The sequence below is a fragment of the Miscanthus floridulus genome, unplaced genomic scaffold, assembly GCF_019320115.1.
Source record: "Miscanthus floridulus cultivar M001 unplaced genomic scaffold, ASM1932011v1 fs_142_4, whole genome shotgun sequence".
In the NCBI taxonomy this organism is placed as follows: Eukaryota; Viridiplantae; Streptophyta; class Magnoliopsida; order Poales; family Poaceae; genus Miscanthus; species Miscanthus floridulus.
In genome coordinates this window covers 24,262-42,855 of record NW_027096262.1, presented here as the reverse complement: position 1 = coordinate 42,855, position 18,594 = coordinate 24,262, and the positions used below count along the sequence as shown (strand labels likewise).

The 18,594-nt window shown below is 44.9% G+C and overlaps 1 protein-coding gene and 1 pseudogene across 1 annotated transcript; one reads left to right on the top strand and one right to left on the bottom strand.

The window, feature by feature from the left end:
- The first annotated feature begins 2,020 nt into the window (after positions 1-2,020).
- LOC136530473 (acyl-CoA-binding domain-containing protein 6-like) lies at positions 2,021-17,864 on the top strand (annotated as a pseudogene).
- Positions 6,680-11,163, bottom strand: LOC136530472 (uncharacterized). Its single transcript, XM_066523201.1, has 4 exons — positions 10,517-11,163; positions 8,048-9,955; positions 7,845-7,963; positions 6,680-7,753 (listed from the first exon to the last, which is right to left on the bottom strand). The coding sequence occupies exons 2-4, from the start codon at positions 9,942-9,944 to the stop codon at positions 7,262-7,264; spliced, it is 2,508 nt and encodes an 835-aa protein (XP_066379298.1). The 5' UTR covers positions 9,945-9,955; positions 10,517-11,163; the 3' UTR covers positions 6,680-7,261.
- Positions 17,865-18,594: the final 730 nt, after the last annotated feature.

The following is an 18,594-nucleotide window of genomic DNA, read 5'->3' as shown; positions in this document are numbered from 1 at the left end:
AGAGCCCGACGGGATTTAATGCGGCTGTCGGCTACTTGCTCGCTGTCATAGTGGCATGCTATATGCTCAAGATCTATCCTTTGATACATGAAACCAAACCCGGTAACAGTACAAAAATGTATTATTGTACCTAGGTTCGGTTCGCTAGCAGAAATTTAGAGAAATTTGTGAGAGAGTGAACAGTATTTTAGTAAAAAAAACAGTGAATTTCGACTGAAAAACTGACCAGCCGAACTGCCCCCTAGTAATAAACCAGGATAAGAAAGGGGAAAAAAGATAAAGATTATTAGAAAATTAGATATTCTTTCTAAATACAAAGTATATGTATTCTAACATTAACACAAACTACATATTTAAGCCAATGTATCTTATATGGATGGAGGGAGTGTATCACAAAAAGTAGTCTTTTGTGCGACATGGAGATACATGTTACATTATCTAAATCAGTCGTTGGTGTGACAATGTTAGTACCAATAAACAGTTTTGTGATATACTCCCTCGCCCCTCCATCTTAAATATAAGATACACTAATAAATTCTCCTTCACATGTCTTTTAGCAAGATTTTAATTTGTGCTAATTGACATGTATCTAAGAAACAAAATTAGTGATCAAAATATCGAATGACTTCTCGAAATTCAATGGCCCTGTTCGGCTTATCCCATATTCGACTTGTTCGGCTTCTTTTTTTCAGCCGAAACAGTGTTTTTCTCTCCCAACAATTCAGCCGGAACAGTATTTTTCAGCCAGTTTCAGCCAAGTTTCAGACCAGCAAACGGAGTTAATATAATTTATAAACAGAATGAAGAAAATAGTCATTTCGATGTAGGCCAGTTAAATTTACATGCAAAATAGATATCATAAAATTTATTTTTATAATCTATTTATTTACTATTATGATATTGTTGTTCTTTACTATAAACGGATAAAGTTAGTGAAACTTATGATTCTCATAGGGTAAGAACAGACTTACTCCCTCCGTCCTAAAATAAGTGACGTTTTGTTTGACCATTCATCTTATTCAAAATTTTTTGTATAAATTATAAAATTAACAAATCATTATTAAATTATATCTAATGACAAATTAAGTCATAACAAAATATATAATATTTACATAAAAATTTTGAATACGACGAACAGTAAAAAACGTCTATTATTTTGGGACTGAGGGAGTATTTTAAAACAAAGGAAATATAAAATAAAAGATGAGATACTACACATATACGGCGGGGCATATACGGTGACAGAACAGACTTTTAACCTTTGATTGAGATGGCGACTTTTCTACACTTGCTGGGCCCGCATGTCAGGCTTAACGCTGTGACGGAGGCAGGCTTTCCCATCCCATGTCTCAGACTGACCACAGCGGCTGCTGCTGCTGATGTCAAACGGGACTGGGGTAATGAAATCAGGAGGGCAGGCAGAGCAGGGGCCAGAGGCTCCTTCACATGCGCGTGTTTCAAGGGAAACCATAATGGCGCCTTGGAACGGCAGACAGATGCCCACTCCTCTCTCGAGTCTGGACATAGAATTGCTCAGCACCTTTTCTAATCTTCTCTCCTCGAGGACACTGTCCTAAACACACACACACAAATTCATTGCATTGTTCGAAAGCTAGAATTAAGAAGTGTTTCTAGCGTCGAAATCTCTAAGTTTGTTTTGGTTTATCACCTGTTCGTTTGTTGGTTTCAACCAGCCCAAACCAGTCAATCAACAGTGTTTTCCTCTCACATAAAATTAATACCAGCCAACCTAAACCAGCCTAGAAACCAACCAGCGAACAGGCCCATATGTAGCCAAAAAATCTCAATTACTTCTACTACATCAGTGCACCATTTACCCTCAGGAAAGAAAATGTCCAGATAATGCACGCATTAACATGAGGCCAATGGTCAACAGTAAAGTGAATCACCTTTGGCCCTTTGCCAGCAGTGTATCACTATCACACAAAACAACACCGGCAAAAACTTTTCACGCCGCCTGCAGGCCCCGCAGTCACACCACACCACACCAGAGGCTTTCTTCCCCTCCCTCTGAGCTCTGGGAGAAGTGGACGACCCACGCTCCTCAGCTACAGTCTTGCGCCGCTCACACTCCTCGTCCTCGAGCTCTCACACTCACTGGCACTGCACATCACATTCTCGCCGGAGCCTGCCTGGAGCTGCTCTTGTTCTTCCTGCTCATCTTTCTTCTTGCTCCGATCCAAGAAGTGAGTAGGCCGGCTCTGTGCTCGATTTACTTATTAACGGTTAGTATTTTTTTTGTGCTTACTTTGATGTGCTTGTCATTCTTGGCAATGCCAATGGAACTTCTTGAGAAGCCAAAAAGACCTATTTTTTTTCCTAAAAAAAAGAGGAAAAAGAGAGGCAGAAACATAAAAGGAACTTGTTGGGCTTGTTTTCTTTCCTCTCCAATACTAGCGAGATTACTCATGTTTCTTGATTTTTTTTTGGGAACTCACATGTATCTTGATTTGTTTTCGTTGTTGCTCCATGGCCTCGTTTAGATTAGGGTTAGAAATCAGTACTGGGCAAGGTAGCACTTTGATTTGTGTTTGATAATTATTGTCCAATCATGATCTAACTAGGCTCAAAAGATTCGTCTCGTAATTTACAATCAAACTATGTAATTAGTTATTTTTTTATCTATATTTAATACTCTATATATGTGTCCAATGATTTGATGTGACGAAGAGAAAGCGAAAAAACTTGTGATTAGGCCCCGTTTAGATGCGAAAATTTTTGGCTTTTGGCTACTGTAGCACTTTCGTTTGTATTTGACAAAAATTGTTCAATTATAGACTATTTAAGCTTAAAAGATTCGTCTCGTCAATTACGGACAAACTGTGCAATTAGTTATTCTTTTTACCTATATTTAATGCTGCATGTATATGCCGTAAGATTTGATGTGACGGAGAATCTTAAAAAATTTTGGATTTTGGGTGGGATCTAAACGGGGCCTAAACCAGGCCCGTGCAATGGTTCCCTGGGCCCGAAATCCTTGTCCCCCTTTCCCCTCAGTATCTGCGACTGTTTTGATGTCTTCCTGTTCTTGCCCAAGTCCCAAAGGCAGCGACCTTTTTTTTTAAAAAAAGGGAAGATTTTGTCCTTTTCTACCCTTTTTTTTCGACATGGTTTCTCTTTCTCGAGACCAATCCCAACCGCTCCACTGACCCGGCTTCTTTTTCTGCGTTGCGTTTCTTGGCGTCTCCGTGTTTGCAGGTGAGTCACAGGAGATTGCGGCGGTAGGGTTCAGGTTCGGGTTTCAGCCTCTTCTCCGTTTCCGCTTTACGGGGGTGATTGGGAGCTCGAGGCGACGCCGCAATGCCGAAGATGTTTGGTTTCTCTCGGCGCCGGATGAAGCTGGGGAGGTCAGATTTCAGTTCCTATAACCCATGGATTTCTGCAGTTCTTTGTTGTTTGGCTCGTATCCGTTTTTTGTTTTTTCCCCTCTAGTGAGTAGTAGCACTGAACATTGGCAGATATTGTTTTTCTTTAATTTTTTTGGTTGGTACAAGGTTTAGGAGTTCATATGCGAGAAAAAAGTTGGTGCCTTTTCATGTCGTAAAAAGTTTCTAGTTAATAAGACTGGTTTCAGTGAGCCCCAACTGCCTGAGAACAGGGGAGCTGTTCAAAATGTTGAATTTGTTTGTAAATTTCTGGAGATTTTTTAACCTACTAAATGATTTCAGTTCCTAGCCCATTTTTTGCAGGGTTCTTCCTTGCTTGGCTCGTATCTGATTTGTTTTTTTTCCTAGTAAGTAGTCGTATTGAACATTGGTAGATATTGTTTTTCTTTTTCTTTTTGTTGGCACAAGGTTTAGGAGTTCATATGCGAGAAAAAAAGTTAGCACCTCTTCATGTCAAAAAGGGGAAATTGTTCATTGGCGTTTTCTAGTTAACAAGACTGGTTTCAGTGAGCCACTGAGCCCCAAAAGCCTGAGAACAGAGGAGCTGTTAAAGATGTTGAACTTGTTTGTAAATTTCTGGAGATTTTTTAACTTACTTTTGATTCTTTCTGAAAACCTAGAAATGAGTCTTGTGTCTATATAGTACAAATAACTCAGTGTTGAAATTTGGTTACTGTGGTGAGCTTGATCTTTACTGTTTAGATTCATTTCTTTCAAGTAATAACCATAAGCTTGTCAAGTGCCTCGTTCTCTGCATTTGCTCTGTTTCCTCTCAAAGTCTCATCTATTCATTGTCACATGACTTTTGCAGGCTGAAGGGTCATCTACATGATCATTTCCATGCCTCTCGAAGCCCTTCTCGGACCACCAAGCGTTTCAGTCACCCCAATGTGCGCCTTCTGGTTCGGTTGTTTCACATTGGTTATCTTATTCTGCTGTATCAATGAATTCTAAGTTTATTGGCTCATGGGATTTGTTCAGGGAGAGGATCCATTGACTACCTCAGTGAGTGGTCGTCCTGATGACCTTGCTTGGCGCTGCTCATCTGATACTTTTGATATCAATGGGCGTGCTTTTGAGAGCTCAGAGAACTGGGCGGTGCTGTCAACAGAGGGCGACAAACCAGTTCTTCGTTTTGATGTAAGTAACCATATTAAAATTCCTTTCTGTTTGTAACAAATATTTCAAGTCTGTACTCCTCATCAGTATTCTGAAGTATCTGTACCTCATTCTTCGGGTTTGGGTGTAAACAGCATGCAGCAGCCATGGTAGGGAGCAAAATGGTAGTATTTGGTGGCGATTCTGGTCAGTGTTTGCTAGATGATACTAAGGTAATGGTGTGAATGCTATTCTAGTAAAGAGACATCTTCTTGATCTCTCATCTTCTATGTATCCTTCAGATATTGAGCTTAGACAAGCTTACCTGGGATTCTGTTGCTCCTAAAGTTCGACCATCATCAAATGGACGTTCTCTGAAGTTGAGGCCATGCAAAGGTCATTGTCTGGTATAGTTCTTGGTGCCCGTTCTGACTAGTTAGTTCTTCATTTCTGTTTCTCAGCAGTAGTCTTGTACTTAATTACTAATTGATGTGTGCTTGGTCTAGAAGTCTCTACCGACAAAGGTCCATCATCTATGATTTTACTGGAATTTGTATTTATCAGAAAGATAAAATCGATCCCCAATTTTTGACCTTCTGTAACGCTGCATCCAAAATTCAGATATAGCCCAGCTGCCACACGGGGCAAGAAGTGGCGAATCCAAGAAATGACCTAGGGTGGACTTATGCTATAAATTTTGGCTAACCAATGACAATATGCATATTAAGGGCAAAAGTTGTAGAACAACCAATAAGAATCATGATGTTATCATGTAATAGTGAAATTATCAATGTAATACAAGTTTCATGGAGAAATATAGCACTACAAAACTTGTTAATTTTAAACTAATCACATCTCCTCCCCCACCGACAACGGCTTCATTTGCTCTCCCATCCTGCCATCCATCAACAAATGACCAAAATTCAAAATCCAAAATTGAAAATCCCCACAGCACTAGCCTTGCATCCAGCAGCGCCGGCTGGGGCCTGGCCGGTGGTCACATGGGGGCTGGCCTATAGCCGAGCAGCTAGCTGGCCTCCTGGGGGCTGTCCAGCGGCCGTGCTGCTGGGTCCTGGCCGCCTAGGAGCGCCAATCGGCCAATGCTAGCAGGAGGCAGGGTTGCGCCGTCGTGGGGAGGCGGGCTGGGCGGGGACTCGGGGATCCGCCATAGGCCGACGCAGCGGCAGTGAGCGGCGGGACCGCAGGAGGGGCGATGCGGGCAGGCGGCGAGCCTGGAGTATTGGAGTGGAGGGTTCGAGGCGACGAGCAGCGTCGTCACACGTGGCCTGCCCTATCTGTGCCTAGCCTGGGTGTGGGCTAGGCGGCTATTGGTGCTAGGCCAAATAGAGACAGCAGCGGCCCAATCCGACTACCCTATGTCTAACTCATCCCCTAGCGTCGCGGCTTGGCTGTGTGCCTGCCGCACACGTCCGCCGTTCGCCGTCGCGTATTCGTCGCGGCCGGCGTCGTTCTCGCCTCCTTGTCCTCGTCACACGCCAGCTCCGAGGGGGTGGGGATACAGTGCCCGGCCAAAGGACCTAGGCCGGCCGCCCTAGCTCGCCCTAGTGGTGGCTCCGCCTATGGGGGCAAGCCCACTTGTGCATAGTAGCCTAATACTCTCTTAGGCTTTGGTCCTAGCTTCATGTAAGAGTTTTATTTTTAACCCAGAGGTGCCATGTTTGGAGCACGGTGGTTTATAAGCTCACCTGAGCCTATTTAGACAGTTAGGATACCAAGGTGAAACACTAATGGGCTAGGGTACTACACTTCCATAGTCTCCTTGCTGAGGCAATACAAGTTTAAATACAAGGGATAAGGGACAAAGTTCTCTGACTCTAGCTTTGTCTTTCATTACGTTGTAGAGCATCTTACCTAGCATTACAACAACAACAACAACAACAAAGCCTTTAAGTCCCAAACAAGTTGGGGTAGGCTAGAGTTGAAACCCATCAGAAGAAATCAAGGTTCAGGCACGTGAATAGCTGTCTTCCAAGCACTCCTATCTAAGGCTAAGTCTTTGGTATATTCCATCCTTTCAAGTCTCCTTTTATTGCCTCTACCCAAGTCAATTTCGGTCTTCCTCTGCCTCTCTTCACGTTACTATCCTGATTTAGGATTCCACTACGCACCGGTGCATCTGGAGGTCTCCGTTGCACATGTCCAAACCATCTCAACCAATGTTTTTGAGGCGCCGCGGCGAGGCGCGGCGCCCGACCCCCTTCACAACGCCTAGGCGTTTATGGCGGACGCCTAGGCGACGCCATACACACGTTGTAAGGCGCCGTAAGCTAGAGTTTTATATAGTAAGTGCAGCACATACATACCTGGTTTGTTCCCAATTCTGGAGCCCAGGTTCCTTTCTTCCCTTTCCAAAAGCTCTTCTCCCATGTAGCATCCATCCCCCTTGAAGCAAACTACATGACAATTCCAAAATTCAGCAATCTATGACATGAAGAAATGTAAATGAACATGTTACATTGTTACCAGCTGCTGAGAATTAAATAAGAAACAATACACAAGAGGCAATACAACAAATTAGCAAGCATTAGTGGCTTAGTGCATTAGTTCATGCATGAGCATGACAAATGACATCATAGTTTGTCTCTAATAGTCCACAAACTTAGAGACTGAAAGTCTGAAGTACTGGACTCTAAAGCATTCTAATTACTAGTCAACTACACCAAAGCCATACAACATGAGTGCAGGACAAGGGTGTAGGACACAAAAGGGCTGAGTGCAAATCTCTGTTTCAGCACTCAAAATCCATCATCAAACTCATCAAGATCAGCAGCGTCGTCTTGATCAGTAGCAGGAACATTGCCAGCTTCTTCACACTCGCTCACTTCTGCATCATCATGTGGGTCTTCAACTTCGTCTTCCTCTTCGCCATCTTCAGCAGCAGCAGCAGCAGGAACATTTCTGGAGCGTCTATAATACTGAACAGGAGCAGCAGCTCTCCTAGGAAGGTTACGACCCTGCAGCGCTTGTGATGCACCGATGGCTTCATCAACATGCTGCCATGTGAGGTCATCAACAGCATCAGACCCTCGAGCACCCGGAACAGGCACATGCAATGAATCAGCCCATTCATTGTCCCAATCGAACTCCTCAATGACCAAGGGGTCATATTTCTTGCCTGCCTTCTCACGCCTAAGCTGAAACCTTGTTCTCATCTTCCGATTGTATGAAACAAAGACAATATCATTCAATCTCTTGTGCAGCAGCCTATTCCTTTTCTTTGTATGCATCTACAAAAAAATCAGATGGGAAGCAAAACAAAAAATCAGATTGTATGCATCTAAATATAAACTGTTAGTCACAACTCATAAGGATACTCACATGACTGAAGGTACTCCAACATCTCTCACATCCTGAGGATGAAGCACAAAGACTAACTATACGCTTAGCAAGTCTTTGTAGTTCAATGGCTCGGCCACCATAAGAACGCCACCAATCAACTGGATGAAAAGGACAACACATATTAGGTGTTTGGAATGCAATTAAGTTGCTGAAATTTACAAGCTGAGATAAACAGCACTTACGAGGATTCATTTTGTCATAGCTTTCCTTTGCCATTTTGTTTGAGAAGGCTTCTCCACGTTGCTCTTCATACTCAATGGCCTGCCTATTGATCTTCATTTGTGTTTTCACATCTGGTATCATTCTTCCAAGCACTTCAATAAAACAACCTCTTAGCTGCCCAACAGTGACATCATCATTAGCTTTTATCAGAGGAAAAAATTTTCCCGGGTTCAAATATAGTGCAGCCCCATACAATGGATGGTCCATTTGTTTCACCCAACGCCTCTCAATAATTTCCATGATCTTCTTGAGTAGGCCATCCTTGGTTGGTATATTGAAGCTTTGCTTTATCCTCTCTTTTGCATGATTCATTAGAGCCCATACCTCTGGCATTGCAGGCTTCTCATCACCATCAACAGCCCTCAAAACAATTAAGAGTGGGGCTGAAGCTCTTAGGCAATCTTCTACTGAGTTCCAAAACTCAGTAGATAGCACAATGTCTTGCACTTGTTGACCTGCTGCAGTTGTACACAAGTTGTTCCCAGTCCATGCTTCACTAACAAACAAGCTCTTCAAGGCATCCTTGTTCTTGTACAAACTCTTCAATGTCAGAAATGATGTGGCAAATCGAGTCTTTGCTGTCCTAACAAGATCAGTCCCACCTGTTTGAGCCCTCATTGCACTAAGAAGCCTTCCATGCCTATAAATGAAGTTGGTGACACGCTTAGCACGTGCAATAGGTTTCTTGAATGCCTTCAAGTTCCCAGTTTCTTCCAATATCAGATCCAAGCAATGTGCAGCACAAGGACTCCAAAACAGTGTGGGAATCCTATCCATCAAGATCTTACCAGCAGCCTTATAGTTAGCGCCATTGTCGGTCACAACTTGAACAACATTGTCCCTTCCAATGTCCTCAATCTTCTCCTGTAACAAATCAGCTAGCATTGTTGCACTATGAACTTCACTTGATGCATCAACTGACTCCAGAAAGTACGTTCCCTCAGGGCTGTTCACAAGAAAATTAATCAGGTGGCGCCCTCTCATATCAGTCCATCCATCTGACATTAGTGTACAACCATATTGCTTCCAGGCCTGCTCATGGTCCTTCCTCATGTCACTTGTCACCTTAACACATTCTTGGAGCAAAGGGTCACCAAGCTGCTGGTTAGTTGGAGGCTTGTACCCTGAACCATATTGGGCTGTTGCCTCACAAGCAATTTCAAATTGCCTTGATTTTGCTGCATTAAAGGCTACACCACACTCCATGAACCACAGTGCCCATTGCATATCCACATATTGCTTCTCCTCCTTAGTCTTTGTGCTGGACTCAATGGTGGGCTGAAAGTCCTTTGCACGCCTTTGATCTACTATCTGTTCAGGTGTTCTTCTAAGCATACCAACAACTGACTTTGTTGCATTGGTCTTTGGTGTCTTCGGTGTAGAATTGACACTGCTAGCTGTTGAAGCCTTGAATTGGAAGATAGCATGCCTTTTCTTAGCGGCTGTCCCAGAACTTGGTTTTTTTGCAGCCACTTTTGGTGTGGCATTTGCTGCTGCTGCTGCTTGTACATCTGCAGCTGCTACCTCCACAATTTCATCTTCTGGTTCCCCATCCTCCTCAATACCATCCAAGTACAAAGGCCTTCTTCTCTTCTTTTGCAAGTAAGCTTCCATCTCTTTCCTGATTTCAGTGCTAACTTTTGGACAAAGGATAATATCTCCATATCCACCAGCCAAATGTTGCTTGAACCTCTTTATGCCTCCTGAACCCTCATGTCCACACAGGATACATGTCACCCAGTCTCTCCTAGCAGGGTCCTGCCAGTAGCCATATTTCCAGCCTGGATCATTGGACTTTGCTTTCCTTGCTGGATCAGTCTTGGGATCATACTCAGGTACTTCAACTGTGCTTGCCATGTTGCTGGATGCTACATAAAAGAAAGCAAGAGCCTTATGTAGTGCAGCATTCAGTTTTCACACTGTCATTCAGTTTGCACACATGGAAGCAACATGGAAGCAGCCATTTTCAGACTGGTCACAGCTTGCACACTGAATGTTTCAGGCTATCAGTTCAGTAGTTCAAAGCAAAAAAATTCAAGATAGAGAGCTGTTTCAGGCTATCAGTTCAGTAGTTCAAAGCAACATGGAAGCAAAAAATTAAAACCATGATAATCAAGATAGAGAGCTGTTTCAGGCTAAGCAAAAGCAGTCACAACAAAAATTCATCAACATTGGACTATAAATCACCCTTCTAGTAGTTCAAAGCATCAGTTATACCAGGCGGAGGCAGAGCAGGTTCAGAGCAGAGCAGACAGCAGACAGCTATAACAATATCATTGCAGGTTCAGAGCAGAGCACGAGGAGGCAGAGCAGGTTCAGACTTCAGAGCAGACAGCAGAGGAGCACGAGTGGAGGCGGGGGAGAAGCAGAGCAGACAACAGACAAGCAGAGCAGACAAGCAGGGAGCAGAGTGGAGGCGGGGGACATACCAGGCGGAAGAGCCCGACGGAGGCGCAGTCAAGCGGAGATGCAGGGGCGGACGGCCAGGTGGAAGGGCCCGACAGGCTCCACGGCAGGGGCGGACGGCCAAGCGGAGAAGCAGCTGCCGACTGCGGACGGCCGGCGGACTGGAGACTGCGGACGGCCGGCGGACTGGAGACTGCGGACGGGGCAGACGGAGGCAGAGTCGACGGAGGTGCGGACGGAGGCAGAGGCAGTGGCAAGCAGCGACGTGCGATGCACGGCTGCCTCCGCGGCAGGGACGGACGGCCGGTGGACTGGAGCAGAGGAGCAGCCAAGCGGAGCTCGAGGTAAGCCCACCGCCTTCTCTCTTCCTCTCCCCTCGCCCGCACTCGCGGCGCGCGGTCGATTTCCCGCGCGTAGGTCCTATCTGGGCGGCCGCGTGCTCGATTTCCCGCGTCTGTTGCTTTTCGCGCGGGCGCGCGGACGATTTCCTGCAGGGCCGCGGTCTTTTGGCGCCCTTCCCCCACGAGTAGGCATACGGCGTCCGCGGCGCGGCTGTTGGCGTCCGCCCGACGCCTTTCTACACCTGGGCGACGCCTAATACGATTAGGCGGACGCCATACCATTGCAGGTTGTGGCGCCCCCGACGCCCAGCACCTCTGCCACGCCTTGTCGCCTAGGCGACGCTTAGGCGACGCCTCAAAAACATTGATCTCAACCGGTGTTGGACAAGCTTTTCTTCAATTGGCGCTACCCCTAATCTCTCACGTATATCATCGTTCCGAACTCGATCCCTTCTTGTATGACCGCAAATCCAACGCAACATACGCATTTCCGCGACACATAGCTGTTGAACATGTCGTCTTTTCGTAGGCCAACATTCTGCACCATACAACATAGCAGGTCTAATCGCCGTCCTATAAAACTTGCCTTTTAGCTTCTGTGGTACCCTTTTGTCACATAGGACACCAGACGCTTGCCGCCACTTCATCCACCCTGCTTTGATTCTATGGCTAACATCTTCATCAATATCCCCGTCCCTCTGTAGCATTGATCCTAAATATCGAAAGGTATCCTTCCTAGGCACTACTTGACCTTCTAAACTAACATCTTTCTCCTCCTGAGTAGTAGTACCGAAGTCACATCTCATATACTCAGTTTTAGTTCTACTGAGTCTAAAACCTTTGGACTCCAAAGTCTCCCGTCATAACTCCAGTTTTTGATTCACTCCTGTTCGGCTTTCATCAACTAGCACTACATCGTCTGCGAAAAGCATACACCAAGGGATGTCCCCTTGTATGTCCCTTGTGACCTCATCCATCACTAAAGCAAACAAATAAGGGCTCAAAGCTGACCCTTGATGTAGTCCTATCCTAATCGGAAAGTCATCCGTGTCTCCGTCACTTGTACGAACTCTAGTCACAACATTATTGTACATGTCCTTAATGAGCCCGACGTACTTCGTTGGGACTTTATGTTTGTCCAAAGCCCACCACATAACATTCCTTGGTATTTTATCATAAGCCTTCTCCAAGTCAATAAAAACCATGTGTAGGTCCTTCTTCTTCTCCCTATACCGTTCCATAACTTGTCTTACTAAGAAAATGGCTTCCATGGTTGACCTTCCGGGCATGAAACCAAATTGGTTCATAGAGACCCGCGTTATTGCTCTCAAGCGATGCTCGATAACTCTCTCCCATAGCTTCATAGTATGGCTCATCAACTTAATTCCCCGGTAATTCGTACAACTTTGAATATCCCCTTTATTCTTATAGATCGGTACCAATATACTTCTCCTCCACTCATCAGGCATCTTGTTCGATCGAAAAATATGGTTGAACAACTTGGTTAGCCATACTATAGCTATGTCCCCGAGGCATCTCCACACCTCGATTGGGATACCATCCGGTCCCATCGCCTTACCTCCTTTCATCCTTTTCAACGCCTCTCTGACCTCAGATTCTTGGATTCTCCGCACAAAGCGCCTATTGGTGTCATCAAAAGAGTCATCCAACTGAAAGGTTGTGTCCATATTCTCACCATTGAACAATTTGTCAAAATACTCTTGCCATCGATGTCGGATCTCATCCTCCTTCACCAAGAGATGCTCCCTTTCATCCTTAATGCACTTAACTTGGTTGAAGTCCCGTGTCTTTCTCTCCCGAACCCTAGCCATCCTATAAATGTCCTTCTCTCCTTCCTTCGTACTCAAATGTTGGTAAAGATCCTCGTACGCTCTACCCTTTGCCACACTTACAGCTTGCTTTGCAGTCTTCTTTGCCACCTTGTACTTCTCTATGTTGTCCACACTTCTATCATGGTACAAGCGTCTATAGCATTCTTTCTTCTCCTTAATAGCCCTTTGGACTTCCTCGTTCCACCACCAAGTATCTTTAGCCTCGCGTCCCCTTCCTTTGGTAACTCCACACACCTCTGAGGCTACCTTCCGAATGTTGGTTGCCATCTTGTCCCACGTGTTGTTTATGTCGTCTTCTTCCTTCCAAGAGCCCTCTTTGATAATCCTTTCCCTAAATACCTCTGACGTCTCCCCTTTCAGTTTCTACCACTTTGTTCTTTCAATCTTAGCTTGTTTATCCCTACGGGCACGCACCTGAAAACGAAAATCTGCCACCAAAAGCTTATGTTGAGAAACAACACACTCCCCCGGTATCACCTTGCAATCCAAGCATGCTCGTTTGTCCTTTCTTCTTGCGAGGACAAAGTCAATCTGGCTACAGTGTTGTCCGCTACTGAAGGTCACTAGATGAGATTCTCTCTTTCTAAAGAAAGTGTTGGCTATCATCAGGTCAAAAGCTACCGCGAAGTCCAGAACTTCCTCCCCCTCCTGATTCCTACTACCATACCCAAAACCTCCATGAACTGCCTCGAAACCTGCGCTTGTAGTACCTACATGCCCATTAAGATCTCCTCCTATAAAAAGCTTCTCACTACTAGGTATAGCTCTAACCAGGCCATCTAAGTCTTCCCAGAACTGTCTCTTAGCACTCTCGTCGAGGCCTACTTGAGGGGCATACGCACTAATTACGTTCAAGACCATATCACCAACGACAAGCTTGACTAAGATAATCCTATCTCCTTGCCTTCTCACTCCCACCACACCATTCTTGAGGCTCTTATCAATCAAAACTCCTACTCCATTTCTATTCGCGACTGTCCCTGTGTACCAAAGCTTGAAACCTGTATTGTCCACCTCCTTCGCCTTCTGACCCTTCCATTTAGTCTCTTGAACGCATAATATATTTACACGCCTCCTAGTCGCGGTATCAACTAATTCTCTTAACTTACCTGTAAGTGACCCTACATTCCAACTACCTAAACGGATCCTAGTTGGTTCGACTAGCTTTTTTACCCTTCGCACCCGTCGACTCAGATGCGAAGACCCTTGCTCATTTTTCACTACACCCGGGCGCCGATGTAGCACGCCACTAAGGAAGCGACGACCCGATCCTTGGTCACTTGACACCATGCCCAGATCACGACACGGCGCGTCACGGGGGTGACGACCCGGCCCTTGCCCATTTAACACCATACCCGGGTTCCGATATGGCGCGTCGCTAAGAGGGTTACGCCCCAATGATTTTCTTTTGGGTTTCATCTCCATTAAAGTGGCTAAGTTTTTACATTGGCTCGCCACGCCTAACACAACCCTCCTCCTTTACCAGGGCTTGGGACCTGCTATGCTGGGACACCAAAGGCGCCCCACCATAGGCATTAATCAGGCCTAGCATTAATCAGCCCTGGGACCAGCATCTTACCTAGCATTAATCAGGCCTATTTTTCTTTGATATTTAGGTTCCATGGGGAAAGAATGTTATTCTTGTAGGAGGGAAAAGTGATCAGCCTTCTGACAGGATATCAGGTTTGCCTCTACTATTTAATTTTCTGAAGTGCATCAGTACATGTTGTTTATCTGATTCTCTGCAAAACTTCCAACGTAAGCAATTAGGAATTCATCATTTGTTTTACTGCAGTATGGACCTTCAATACAGAGAGTGAACTCTGGTCACATATGGAAGCGAAGGGTGACATTCCGGTAAATATTTGACTGTTGATCTGAATGCCACTTAAAATACCATTGTAAATGATGGAGACTGTACCCTGATTATTAACCTCAGGTGTCTCGAAGCGGTCATACGGTTATTAGAGCAGGTCCTGTTTTAATTCTCTTCGGAGGTGAAGATGCCAAAGGGAAGAAACTACATGACCTTCATATGTTTGATTTGAAGTCATTAACATGGCTTCCTCTGAATTATAAGTAAGTTATTCTAGTCTAGAACTCAATAATAGTGTGATGTCATTACTAAGGAAAGAAAAGAAAGCATGGAGGCTAATTCGTTTCCTCTTGGACTTTTCACTGTGCTTTAAAATACAAAAAAAAATGTTATAGTTATCTACCTATTGAATGCATTTTGAGCCATCCCTGGTTTCTCGCACTAAAACCCCTCAAGGATAGAATCATTATCTTACTTAACTATGCATATTTCTTTTTATTAATTCAAAGTTCATTGTTTTAGGGGTGCTGGACCTTCCCCAAGATCAAATCATGTAGCTGCACTTTATGATGATAGAATTCTATTGATTTTTGGAGGTCAGTCAAAGTCCAAGACCCTGAATGATATTCATGCTCTAGACTTTGAAACAGTAAGTACTGTTGTGATACTTTATTGGTTTTGCTTGTTAACAGCTTGCTGAAAATTTAATGTCCTTATATTGTTAGATGGTATGGTCAAGGGTCAAAACCCATGGTCATCATCCATCACCTCGAGCAGGTTGCTGTGGAGCTCTTTGTGGGACTAAATGGTATATTGCAGGGGGTGGAAGCAAGAAAAAACGTAAGCTCCATCCTTTCACATTGTTTCTATATCATGGCAGATTAGTGACTCAGTTCCATTTATTAATAGTATGTATGTTTCCTTATAAGAATTTATAATTTTGCTACTATGGATGGGCAATATCTAACAGAAAAAAAATACCTCAGGGCATCCTGAAACATGGGTCTTCGATGTCCTCGAATCCAAATGGTCTGTTTGTGTAGTGCCTCCTAGTTCCTCAATCACTACAAAGAAAGTAAGTATAATTCGTGCTTGACTTCACCTTTCATATTAAGTGACTAGCAACTCGCAATGAATTCACCTTTCGAGCACTCATGATTAGAAAGTGGATACAGTTTCTTTTATTTAAGAGTTATGCCATCCTGAAAATCTTGAGCACTGCATAGTGCATATTATAAGATCCCTCCAAATATGTAATACCTATTGCATATGCATAGATAGATTTGACCAAGGGGAGGGACGTCCCCATGATTTTCATCTTAAGAAGTTGGTGCCGTGACTCGAACCCGGGCTGGCTCAACCAACCACTTCTTTGGCGTGTTGTGCTGACCAGTTGCACCGTGAGAGTGTTGGCATTGCATATGCATAGATAAAAGGCTTCAAATTACTTTTCAAACATCTATCTTTGTAATAGTTATTCATGGGAATTGTACTTCAATGGTGGACATTTGAATTACTATAACTTTAATATGCTGCCCATTATAGCAGAGAAGAGTCCTCATAGGAAGAATCCATGAGATTTATGTTTATTTATGTGTTAACCATTTCTCTAGTTGCTGCACAATTGAACTCAAAACTTTTGCAGGGTTTCAGCATGGTTCCATTGTACTACAGGGACAAGATTGTGCTTGTTGCTTTTGGAGGGAACAAAAAGGAACCATCTGACAAGGTGAAGGAACTGAACTTCATTGCAAAATGGAAGCTTCATTTTTGTGACATTATTTCAGGATTAATTATTTTGTTTTCGCATTTTATAATAGAAACACCAGGAACATTTCTATGATCAATTTCAATATTGATAAATTGACATTACTTTGTGTTTTTGAAGGTTGAAGTACTAGTGGTGCTGCAAAACGAGCACTGTTTCAGTTGGCGATCTGCACCTGAGGTGGAACCCTTACTGTATGACGACTCTCCTCCAAGCTCAAGGGAACTTGCTGACCACCTCAACAATTGCGCACCTCTGTACTCTACTAGCTCGGTAGCGAGGAGCAGTCTTGCCACCACAGCGGAAAACTCATCTGGGAGGAAATCCCTCACTGATTCACTGCTACAGAATTCAAATCCCAGGGAGCTCATCGCTCCGCAGGCAGTTTTGTGCAGGAAGAGGACTGCAGCCTGGCCCAAAAACTGCAGAAACCAATCGACGACGACAAATACAAGGATGCCGATGATTGTTCTGAGCTACCCTCAATCGCAAACCAAAAACCACGTAACGACACGCGCCAGTCCCCAGAAGCTGATGCTAAAGCGAGGAGGCTGGGCAGAAGTTCATCAGACATCAACAATCATCATCAGGATACGAGGATAACCACCCTGATCAGGAGGAACATGGCACTGGAGGAGCAGCTTTCAGCCGCGCTCGCGAGCAAGGACGAAGCGGAGAAGAACCTTTCCCTGGTCATCGACAGCAAGGATGACCTGGAGAAGAGGTTGGCGGAGAAGGACAGGGAGGTCGAGGCGCTGAAGGAGAAGGCGACCGGGTTAGAACTGGCGCAGGAGGAGTCGAACAACCTGTCCAACACCGTCCACGCCGACAACGTGCGGCTGGAGCGCGAAGTGGCCTTCCTAAAGGCCGTCATGGACGAGACCCAGAAGGCGAGAGAATCACCTAGATATATGTTCCATTTTCAGCTGATACTCTCTGTGATGTTGCCGTATTGATTGACTCGCTTGGTTTCATCCGTGATCAGGAATTGCACTCAACTCGTGGAGTTCTTGCAGGAGAACGCGCAAGGGCATTTCAGCTTCAGGTAAAACCTACTACCATTCAGAGTGCCATTGCCTGTTTTTGTTTTCTTTTCATATCGTGTTTGTAGTTGAATTCACTGACCTGACTTGGCATGCTGACATTGCTCTGCCAGGTTGAAGTCTTCCATCTGAAGCAACGCTTGCAGACGATGGAAGGGAGGTCACCTACACCACGAAAGCCTCAGAATCTGTAGAGTGCAGGAGTGTACAGTTTTTGAGCAATCTGTTGTAGATTCAATGTTGTACTGTAATAGGTGCCAGAGCCATTGTGATTTGTAATATTAGATACAAACGTATTTCGCCATTGAGCCCTTGTTTAGTTCCAGTAATTTGGATTTTGGGGCTACTGTAGCACGTTCGTTTTTATTTGGCAAATAGTGTTTAAATATGGACTAATTAGGCTCAAAACGTTCGTCTCGCAATTTCCCACCAAACTGTGCAATTAGTTTTTCTTTTTGTCTACATTTAATGCTCCATACACGAGCCGCAAACATTCGATGTGACAGGTACTGTAGCAACTTTTTAGAAGTTGGGGAGGAACTAAACAAGGGCTGAGACGTAATTGTGTACATGAGTTTTGGTCCATGCAAGATGTGTTCATCCACAAGTTCTGAGTTTTTGCTCAGTTCAAGATTTCCATTGAAGACCTGACCATTGTCTTCGTGCAGACGTGTAGTTCCCTTTGATCTGTGAGCCGGTCTGTGTACTCTCTCTCTACGTCTCAAAATTGGTTGATGAGAAGCCAATATGTCCTCGCGAGTTCTAAAATCGAAAAATCAATGGAGAAGCGCCTCATAAAATATTGTCAAAAATAAAAAGTATTTTTAGTTTCGGTAATGCTGGCCAGCAGGCATCTGTCCATCTGTTGGTGGGCCACCGACGCTAGCTCAACTCCCCATTCCTATCTACTCTTCCTTTCCTACCCTGCGCAGCTCGCGTCGCCTGCGCACAGCGCCGCGTCGTCACCCGCAGCCCCGCCGGCCACCAGCGCAGCAGTGCCCCTACCGCCTCCTCGCTGCTCTGACTTGGCATCGTGCCACCCTCCCCGTCCACCTGTCGTGCCACCCACGCTTCCCTCGCGCCTCGGACCGCCGAGTACTGCCGGCTTCTTGAACTCGGGGTGGGAGTCGAGGACCGCCAGCCGCCCTTCTTCCAAGATCCGTTAGTCGCCTCCTTTGAACTCGATGTGGGCGCCATCTTCTCCACTCCTCACCCCGGGTTGCTTCCACCGGTGAACTCCACACGCTGATGAGTCTCCATTCTCCCAAGCAGCAAGTAGA

Bases quoted from the DNA above. Each gene is read 5' to 3' on its own strand.
- LOC136530472 (XM_066523201.1), bottom strand. From the start codon at position 9,944: ATGGCAAGCACAGTTGAAGTACCTGAGTATGATCCCAAGACTGATCCA. The intron at 7,964-8,047 runs GTAAGTGCTGTT...CTTTTCATCCAG, and splicing joins CTATGACAAAATGAATCCTC to TTGATTGGTGGCGTTCTTAT. The intron at 7,754-7,844 runs GTGAGTATCCTT...ATTTTTTTGTAG, and splicing joins GTTGGAGTACCTTCAGTCAT to ATGCATACAAAGAAAAGGAA.